The 10,994-nt window shown below is 32.6% G+C and overlaps 1 protein-coding gene across 1 annotated transcript; it reads right to left on the reverse strand.

Annotated features, from left to right (window-relative positions):
• Positions 1 to 294: 294 nt before the first annotated feature.
• Positions 295 to 8,079, reverse strand: LOC106682831 (uncharacterized). Its single transcript, XM_014423899.2, has 3 exons — positions 7,962 to 8,079; positions 3,967 to 5,520; positions 295 to 1,150 (listed from the first exon to the last, which is right to left on the reverse strand). The coding sequence occupies exons 1-3, from the start codon at positions 8,033 to 8,035 to the stop codon at positions 904 to 906; spliced, it is 1,875 nt and encodes a 624-aa protein (XP_014279385.1). The 5' UTR covers positions 8,036 to 8,079; the 3' UTR covers positions 295 to 903.
• Between the last annotated feature and the right edge of the window lie 2,915 nt (positions 8,080 to 10,994).

The following is a 10,994-nucleotide window of genomic DNA, read 5'->3' on the forward strand; positions in this document are numbered from 1 at the left end:
AATTTATTAGTAATTAATAGTTTTTATTTTTGAGATGCATGTTTTAGTATATATTAATGACAATATAGTCTTTGGAATTGAATGATCATTAAGACTCTCAAAAACATACGTCATTGATAGCCAAGAAAAAAAATCAATATGTTAATCGATTAAAATCAATATAAATGTACCAATACTTTATCCATGTATGCATGAGGATACATAACTTCCTTTCTCCATACTCAAAAATTAGGACTTAAAATAATGAATTAAAAAATTGAAAATCAAGTAAACTTTGCAACATTATAGAAAGTTTAATATATTTAGTATAAACTGTAAATAAAACATATTTATAGTAGAGACTTTAGGTACAATATGATTTTTCAGCTGAAGCTGATTGTACAATATGATATACACAGTATAGACTTAAGGTACAATATGATTTATACAGCTGAAACCTATTTTAAAATACGGCAACATATTACCATAACAAGTTGAAACTGTACATATAATAACAAGATATATCTATACTTTGCAACACAACACTATAGAAAATTCAATATATATACACTTGAAACCATATATAAAATACATTTATAGTTGAAAATTCAGGTACAATATGATATATACAGTCAAAACTAAAGGTACAATAAGATATTTACATTTGAAACTGAGTGTAAAATAAAATACATACAGTTAAAACTGAAGGTACAATATGATATTTACAATTGTGACAGCATTAAATGTGCTATGTATAAACATGGTTAAAATTGACCACTATGATATTAATTAATCACACAAAATTTAATGTACATGATATTTAGACCTGAAACAGAATGTACAATATTTAAAGTATTGCAATATATATCTACATTTGTAATAAAAAACTTAAGAGAATTCTTTTATATATATGTACTATCAATCTTATTCATATGAAAGGAATTTAGATGTCGAAGGTGGTAAAGGAATCTTTTTAAGATAATAATCAAATCTCTCAGGGGATGTCTTTGCTTCTTTGTGGATTTGCTTTCTTGCAACAAATCTGCACATCTTTGTCAAAGAAGGGAAAACACTATTGGACTTGATTGTCTCATAAATAGAAAATAATTTTTCTTTTTCTCTAAATCTATCGAACAATGGATTTGCTAAATCATTTATATCCTCCAACTTCCTGAAATCAAAATAAAATCAAGATAGAGTTGTTATTAAGTAACTATTTCCATGAGACTTAATACAAAATTATTATTAAAGTAAAAAACAAAAAATCATTAACTAAATAAAGTTTAAAAAACTATTAATTTAATTATGGACATAATACACCCATATCTAACTCATTAACTTGACTTATCAACTGATTCAAGATAGGTTGGAATATGTAATAGTCAGAACAATATAGTTGTCCAGTGTGATCTTGGTAATCTGAACATAGAACACTCCAGTAATCTGAATCGGCGCAAAAAAAAAGTTACTTTTTTTGAGAAAACTCAGCAGGCAAGATTTCTATTTTCAAATAAAAGGACTTGTTTAACTTCTCGATCTATAGGCAACTTAATGTAATAACAGTGAAAATTTCTACAGTTTCGATATTGGATAATCTAATTCCTATGAAAGTGTTCATGATATATTTTGTTGGAATTAGATATACATAACATATATTATACAAATCATTTGATTCTGTAAAACTAATTTAATAGTTGGAATATGAATAATACAAACTTTGTTAGTGAACCCATTTTTTTTAAAAAATTTTTTTTAAATTCACGTTTTAAATAAATCCATACAAAGAGTATTTCTTATTTTTATTTATACTTGTTATCTATCGTTTATAAATAAACAATCTTTTAATTAAAAAAAAATTATATCATCATTCAACATTACTATAGATGTAAAAAAAATTTTTTTTTTAATAATATATAAATAAAAATAGTTATGTACATTCTTATTGCTGAATTTTATTATATTATTTTTCCTAATACTTTGAGTAATCCGAACACCACCCCTCCCCCCCCTCACCGCTACAATTAGTTTGGATTACGGAGTATTAACAAATAGAAATCTGTGAGTAATTTTCATACAACTAAATAAAATAGCAATAGAAACAGTATAAGAAATAAGAAGAAATTTAGAAATAGTATTATTAGCAGTGTTATGACTAGAGAAGTGGTTACCAACTTCTTTTTGGTGGGGGGAATCCTTTTATAACTAGTAGGAAAATGGAAGAACCCTTTTGGTAGAAGTACGAAAATGAAGGAACACTAATATTATCATTTCATATAAATTTTAGTGATCCATCTTTTCAGCAAAAGCAAATAAAAACTAGGATACAAGATCTGTTCAAAATTTGAAGAAAATCTGAGGTGACAAGGTTCAAAACTGTGTTGAGTTGATGTGGAATGATTGATTCCTAAATTACTTTAGGGAACCCTTAGAAGAACCTTATGGAACCCTTAGAAGAACCTTATGGAACCCTTGCTGGTCTAAACACTGATTTATCAAGCTGTAAAAAATTGAAACGGTGCTGAATCCTGCAGTAAAAACTTTTGTATAAAAACCCCCAAATCAACTTTATTAATAACATACATTAAAACTTGTTTAAATCAAAGTATACTCCAAAAACTAAAATGTAAGACTGAAAACTGATAGTTACAACCAATTTTTTTTTTAGCCTAAAAAAATCAAAACACCTAAAATTACTTTTTAGTATACAATTTCATAGATAGTGAAAATAGGTTTAAAACAAAATGGAATAAATGATTTTTCAACAGCTGCATTAATTTTGGTACGTGTTCACCTTCCGCAGGTCATGACACTTATCAACTAAACTAAAACTACTCACCGAGATAGGAATAAGTAGGGGTATTAATGATCTTTAGTTAAGCGTGTTAAATGGAATAATATTTCCTTCTTTTAGCATGTTAAAATGATATAACATAGAACATGGTTGAGAGCCTGTTAATAGGTCTGTAAAATGGGGATGACGTCACGCAACAGACCAACTGAGCTCGTCATTTTGTTTGTTGTAGTAACAAGCAATTTAGTATTATACATATTATTTGCTCGTAGGTTATGTTGAATTGTTTTTATAACTAATAAAACAATGGATGACAATAATAATAGTGTAATGACAGTTGTCAATTAGCTCATCTTGATTCTCTTCTTCAGAATTTAGAAGATCAACAAGGCACTGAGGGGCCATACTTTCACACAACTTCCACTTTTCACTCAATTTAGGCATTTTGTAATAAATTAATTTAATCGAAACCTATAAGTAAACAATAACTTGAAGTTTTGGAAGGGAAAGTTGTAAAGCAAGCTCAGAAAATCCGCTACAATTTCTTATGCTCTTAACATTTAACATGGCTTTAAATAGGGCAGCTCACAATCCTAATTTATAACATTTAACATGGTCAAACATTTCACATTTAACAAAACATCATGAATACCCCTATTATGTCCGTATTGTGAATCATTTAACTAACATTGATTGTTAGTTTTGTAATATTATTATAAATTTGATTTTTTAAATGAGTCACAGATAAAGATGTAAATGAAACAAAAATTTCATTAGTAAAAGTAAAAAAATGCAACATCGTTTAAGAAGAAAAATGCAAAATAGACATATTTGAGTATTAAACACAAAATGTAGAATTTCTTGAAATAAAGAACCAATCTTATTATTGCATCCTTTTCAAGATTCAAATTTCTGAGGAGGTTCGGCTGAATATGAAACTAGGGAACAAAACTTGAAATTATGTTTTCATTAATGATGAACAAGTTGAAACTAATAAGAGATGCAAGTCAATGTTATATAAGGCACTTTTAATGTTTGCACTAAACAAGATTCATCTATTTACTGTTTCTTATTATTATTACCGACAGATTTCATCCTAATCAGTTGAAGCTACATTACTAAACAATAATAAAAAATGAAAGGCATAAAAATGTACTAAAACATTCACCATAATATAATAAAATAATAGTACTTACGTAAAAGTTGAAGTGAAGTTGGTTATGCATTTGTCGACAAGAAACTTTGTGACTTCATTTTCATGACCACTCCATTTATAATTTAGGACAAACATTTTCTTGAGAAACATGTCCATAACTTCATCCGGTTCAACACAGGCATACTTTAAAAGGTCAAGTGCAGCTTTAAAACCTCCCTGGGCAGCTTCATTAAATAAATAGAGTTGCTTTGAACGATCACGAGGAAGAAGTTCAAAAGGCGATATTTTTGTCAGGATCATAGAGAGAAATCTTCCATTGAAACGATTCGGATGCGAACGGCGATGATGATGGACCAGTGCTTCAGCAGCATTCATCCACTTTGGCGGATTTGTGGTCATTCCATAAATATGACTTATCAATTTTTCTTTTTCATAGTTATCCCGAAGAAGTTTCTCCTCCTTTTCATAAACTGGATCTACCAAAAAGTCATACGATAGGAGGAATTTTAAGTACTTCCTTTTCTCTTTCTTTCCATACCAATTTTGCAAGAGGAGATATCCGATAGGTGACACAAGTTTTCCGTCCAAATCATCAGGGCATTTCAATACTTCATCACTTAGACCGCAATTGTATAAAAGTTTTAAACTTTTGAATCCATGGTATTCAATAATCAGGCATGGAAGAGAGCGCCCCAAACCATATTTAAATGAGGCATATTTTTCAATGGTTTCCTTTGGGGTATAGTGAAACAGAAGTTTAAATAATTTGTATCCACCACCCACTGCCATATGGAGCGAAAGAAGTCCACTATCGTCAACTAAAGAAGTATTTGCACCGAGGCCGATCAGTTCCTTGGCGACTGTATAATGCCTGAACCGGCACGCTAGCATTAGTGGGGTTGACCCACTCTCGCACTGATCATTTATTATCGATCTGTCACTCAAAGATAATTTCAAAAAATTGAATATTTCGAGGTATCCCACCATGCAAACAAGATGCATAGGTGTGTAGCCAATAGAATCCTTTACTGTCAAATCAGCACCCGCCCAAACAAGATTTCGAACACTTTCCAAATCATTATTATCTATTGCGAAAAAAATGGGTGTGCGCCCCATATTATCTTTGGCGTTAACATTTGCGTTACTATCTACTAGCAACCTAACCATTTCCGAATTTTTTCGACAAGTTGCAATAAGAAGAGCTGTAAAGTTACCGTAAGTGTATCTAGTAAAGTTATCATAGAAAACAAAATCGGTTTCCATATCACAGCCAGCTTCTATTAATTCTCTGGCGTTCGTCAGACATTCGTACTTGGACGCGACACACAGCGGAGATATTCCGTTCCTATCAGTATAGTAGTCGATGTCAGCTCCGAACACCATTAGAAATCGAAGTATATCATTTAAATTGTCATCGGCAGCAGCCTCGTGAAGCATGGTCCACCCTTTTCCGTTTGGGCTGTTTATTTCGTCGGGGTCGCTTACAACGAGTTTCTTCACCAGATCTAAATTTCCCGCTTTAATAGCCTTCCTCAATGGAGAATCCGGTCCGCTATAGGGCCCCTCCTCCATGAAATATTCCATTAATTCATATCTGAAAAAAAAATAAAATAAAAGATAAACTATGGATACGGAAACAATAAAATATTAATGGAAGAGTTAGCTTATTATTTTTTTTCTTTCAACATCAATTTAAGAAAAGTCAATAACAATAAGATTAAAACAGATTGTGCTTTAGTTTTCATCAACTAAATGCTTAAAATGAAATCAGTGAACTCTATCCACATGATGAATCAGATTAAAATGTCTTGAACTGTAAATAAGAGTTGAGTAAAAATTAGCACCATCCCCACCACATATCACGGTGACACACGTGTTCTTGCAATTAATAATAACCCTTTAATTGCATCCCAAACTCTCCAATCCCATACCATAACTCTTGAAGAACGGTGTCGTTATTGAGGAATTAAAATAAATCCCAAGAAACCATCATTCATCACCCTTGACCCTTCATCATAAACCTCCCTACTGCCCTACAGTTACAGTTACCTCCCTACTGCCCTACAGTTACAGTTACCTCCCTACTGTCCTACAGTATCCTTTAATAATGTCCCTTTTACTCCTGTCGAACAGATCCGCTACCTTGGATTGTAACTGGACCAACGACCCACAAGACTGAAAAGACAGGACACTGCACGTTGATTCAGACTATTAAAATACTTCACCAACAGTAAGAACTTCCAATCCTTTACAGAAGACTGATCTACATGACTAAAATAAGGCCTATCTGGACAATATACGGAGTTGTGCTTTGGGGCTCCACTCGAATTACTTAAATCTTTTAATTCCTCTCGTATCCAATCCTAACAATCAAAATCCTCAATGCTCCTTACTATGTAAAATAAAATCATCCATAAAGAACTTAATGTTCTATTCGTAACCGATCTTGACCAAATCAGATATCAATCCTTCTATTATAAACTCCCCAACCACCCAAACCCACTAGTTTCTAATCTTTACCTCTTCTATTCCTGACAATTCTCCGAGGTGCCTGAAAATAAGATGGCCTCGAGATCTTCTAATGTAGACCTGGTATTAGAGCATTCCTACCAATGGGTAGTTTCTCTATAAGCTTGTATCGTGCCATTATAATCTAGCATCAAATATACTAGACTGTATTTTTATGTAAATACAGTTGTAAATGACAATAAATAAATACTGGAAGATTATTGATTGACCGTGTGTAAAGATGAAAAGAATATGGTCCGGGTGCGGTCAAGAAAAACTCAAATAGTAGAAATATACTATTTTAATGAGCCAACGTTTCGCCCCACGTTGCAGGGCTTCTTTCCTTTGTTTCTCTATTTGTTTTAATGTATATATTTAATGTATATTTCCATTTATTGTTCACCGAATTTAAATACTGTTCTACCATGTTTACATTACAAATTATTTTCGTTATTGTGGCACTACTGCTGTCCCCACTCCTCCCATTACCAACGGTCATTTTAGTTTTGACTGCCGTCAAAATAGGTATGTATTCTGTCTCATCATTTGATTTGTATTATTTTTTCTTTTTACATCTCTTTATTTGTATGTTCTTTAATATTTCTTTTGTTATCTATTTGTTACTATTACCCTTTACATTTACTATTTACTACCTTTAATTTTTCTTATTATATCTTACTTTTTTACATTTTATACCCCTGTTATTTTACACTTATGTTTTTGTTTTCCTTTTATAACTATGCGTTTGTATCTTTTTTAGCCCTGAAGAAGCCCTGAAACGTGGGGCGAAACGTTGGCTCATTAAAATAGTATATTTCTACTATTTGAGTTTTTCTTGACCGCACCCGGACCATATTCCTTTCAACAATAAATAAATAAAAAAAATAATCCGTTAGTTAAAAAACAGCAACTTCTTTATTATCCACAATGGCAATACTTCTCCTTTCCATCTATTTAGGGCCAATAGTTGTTAGGACAAAACTCGATAGGATCTGATTATTGTTATAACAACCATAAAAACATTTATTTTCTCATTTAGTCAATAATCAAATTGTTTAAAATTCTATATTTACCCACTGTTTCTTACTGCTAATAATAATCAATGCACAACTTTTCCAAATAAAAAATTGAAGATAATTTCAAATAATTTCAAATTATCAATAATTTACAAAATTAAAAATTGAAGATAATTTCAAATAGTTCCAAATAATCAATAATTCCAAATAAAAAATTGAAGATACTTTCAAGAATTTGCTTTTGAAAATTTCCCATATAAGCGCTCTCAGACTATTTCAATCCAAATCGCCGATATAAAAGAAAATTGAATTATACATTGATATACCGAATTTAATCAAATAGTTAGAGCTGTTATAGAGAAAATGTTAAAAAATTAAGGAACAAAACATTTATTTGCATTTAATAGATCTATGAATAATATAAGATAATAAAATAATTTATTAAAATGAATAAATGATCCAGATAAATGGTTTGTTTGTTATACATTATATTTACATAATAATTGAATACCTGACTAGTTGGTTTTGATGATGGTAGTCAGGTTCGAATGGCTCATCCTCGAAATCCATTTCATCTATCTCCATGTCTTCCTCTTCTGAGCCTGCCTTTCTATGACCGAAGTGTCCCACTCGAGTTCCTAGCTCTAAGTCCACTAGTTCAGTTCTTCTTCCTCTAGTTTTTCCTCTTACCCCCCACTTTATTTTCAGGGTGGGTCAACTTTTCCTCCCTTATTTCTGACTGGCTCTTTGGTAGTCCCGCCCACTAAAGATAAGTGGTGGGAGTACTGAATGAATTTTAGCGTCAAGATAAATTGTAAATTTGTTTAAATATAATTTTCTTAGATTAAACAAAAATGTATATAATTGTAATTGTTTTAAATTTAAATAAATAGGAGGTAGGAAAAAAAAATGGATTTTAGTCTATTTCAAGCCACCACAACATAGCATGCATGAGTATATATTTTTTTTGTATATAATTGTAATTGATTGAAAATAAATAAATAGGAGGTTAGAAAAAAAATGGATTTTAACCTTTAAACGCTGACATTCCAACCAATTCTAACACTATCCTCACCACGTATGCCGATGACACATGTGTGCTTGCTGTTAGTAATAATCCATTAATTGAATCCCAAAATCTCCGATCCCATATCACAGCGTTCGACGATTGGTGTCGTAATTGGAGGATTAAGATAAATTCCAACAAATCACATCAAATCACCTTTACCCTACATCGTAAACCTACTGACTGCCCTACAGTTTCATTTAATGATGTTACTCTTACCCCTGTCGAACAGATCCGCTCGAACAGATACTTGCATTAATCTCTCAACCCAGGTACATATTGATGAAATCACTCAAATGAGTAAGGACCGATCTGGACATAAAGATCATGTCCTAAGGAGTTAGGATCTATAACTGATTGTAAGTGCTTAAGCCAAAGAGTTAACAATTTATTTTAGTTGAATTAATTTTGAGTATTGATTTAAATAATGGAAAATATTTCAGTATTGCTTGTTGTGGTTTCTATGGTGCATGCATCCCATGTTCTCTTCTCTCATCCTCATTCTGCCTCTGTCCCCTTGCCTCAGTATGGAGAAGAAACTACTCATTCATAGTGATTATTGAGCAAAATGATGTTTTCTCGAATAGCCTCTCCACTCTTCTAATCAGTACAAACAAATTGAATCCAATTAATTCACGTGTTTGCAACTAGAAGGCAGCATCTTGAATTCCTGCTCAAACTGAGAGAGAGGGTCTTCTTCAAAAAGGAAAACTACTTGACCATGGAGAAGGAAGTAGAAATAAGTCTTGGTCTAATTAGCCAAAATTCTGGGAACATAATTTTTTTTTTATATCATGTATGAATACAAATTTACCCTACCTTCGATAGTGATGAAATAAAATAATGAAAAATATAAATTGTTATTATTTACAAGTCAGCTAATTGATATTAATAACAATGATCATAACAATCAGTAATAAAATTTTATTTCCATAATAAAAATTATTCTTTTATTAAAACTAGCTAATATGGAAATAAAAATACATTTGTTTACCACCCTACCTAATCAAAATATTTTACATAATTTTCTAAAGCTGAGCACACAGCTTGCTCTTCTACAAATTATCCTCTTCTGCCCCCTGCCCAGAGGCTTCACTAGTGCAGATTCTTTTCTCCTATCAAAGGGAGAAGTGAGTAGAGCCTTCTACCTTCTGGACAAAAAGGCCTTATAGTACAGGTAGCTTTCCTTCATCATCAGCAGAGTGGGATCGTTCCACATCAGAGCCGTGTATCTCTCCCATCATCTTGGCTCTCAGAGAGTACAACGTGCTCGGTAGTCTCCAGAACCCAACAACTTAGGCATAGGGGATCAATGTTTATGCTATATCCAGTCAAATTAGCTTGGAAACCCCCATGCTATCTGAGGGGATATGAGAACCACGAGTTAGGGAGGATCCATCTTGATTCCACACGTGAAATTACGAAGAAAGTACTTCCTAAAGGAAGTTCCTTTTGGGCTATTCATAAAAATACCAAACAGGACAGTATTTATTAATCAATAAAACAAATTAAATTCAATGATAATTGACACTAATTTTCCATGAGCTCTAGTCGCACAGACTGTCACCGAGGACAACTAGTGTCACTGGACTCCACCCTTGGACCTCAGGAAGTCTGCGACTGCTGTGTGGTTGTTACTATTAGCCCTAAAAGACTGTCTCTCCCTGATCAGCTCTGCAGTCGACAAGGAGGTGCACAGCTGCCAAGTGTCCTCCAGATGCTAACCTGAGGGGAGTATATCTATCTTCGTTAAGTCCTAGGTCTGCCCCGTAATCCAAAAGGAGTATCACAACTGCAAGTACCCTTTGTATGCTGCCCAATGTAAGGAGGTGTATTGGCCGGCATCTTTCATATTCACCCTGGCATCAAGTAGCACTTTCTCTATTCTTCTATTCCGATGTGTCCTCTCCATGCTGCATGAAGGCAGCCTTCTGGTCGTCAACCGCTCCAGCAGTGAGCAGTTCCTTTACCACTGCAGTATGTCTTCTCACTACTGCACGATGTAAAAGAGTCTCTGGAACTCATCTTCCATATCCACAGTCAACCCCCCCTTCAAGTATCTCCTTGACAGCTGGTGTGTCCTGCACCTGTAAAATGTAAATCAGTCTTCCGGTATTCATCTTCCAAATCCATCATCATCATAAAGGAGTGTCTTAACCTTTATTTTGTGCCCTTCTCATGCTGAATGTTGTAAGGCATTTCTTCTTAGCCTAATGAATGACCTGAAAATAGCGAAATTTTAAATTCAATTTTTTAGACAATAAAATACTGATGGAATAAGCTAACTTAATACTATGTATATTATTTGTTTATTTCAGGCAAAAAGAGTGAAATGGCAAAAGAAGGAAAATAATAACCAAAAAACTTTGTCAAAAATCATGATCATCTTATGAGGAGAAGATGGTTGGGGGTGCGGTCAATGAAAAACACAAATAAGTTCGATTAACTTATTTCAATGTGCCAACGTTTCGGCTAGAT

This window comes from Halyomorpha halys, unplaced genomic scaffold (assembly GCF_000696795.3).
Source record: "Halyomorpha halys isolate HHAL.00 unplaced genomic scaffold, Hhal_1.1 Scaffold446.1, whole genome shotgun sequence".
In the NCBI taxonomy this organism is placed as follows: Eukaryota; Metazoa; Arthropoda; class Insecta; order Hemiptera; family Pentatomidae; genus Halyomorpha; species Halyomorpha halys.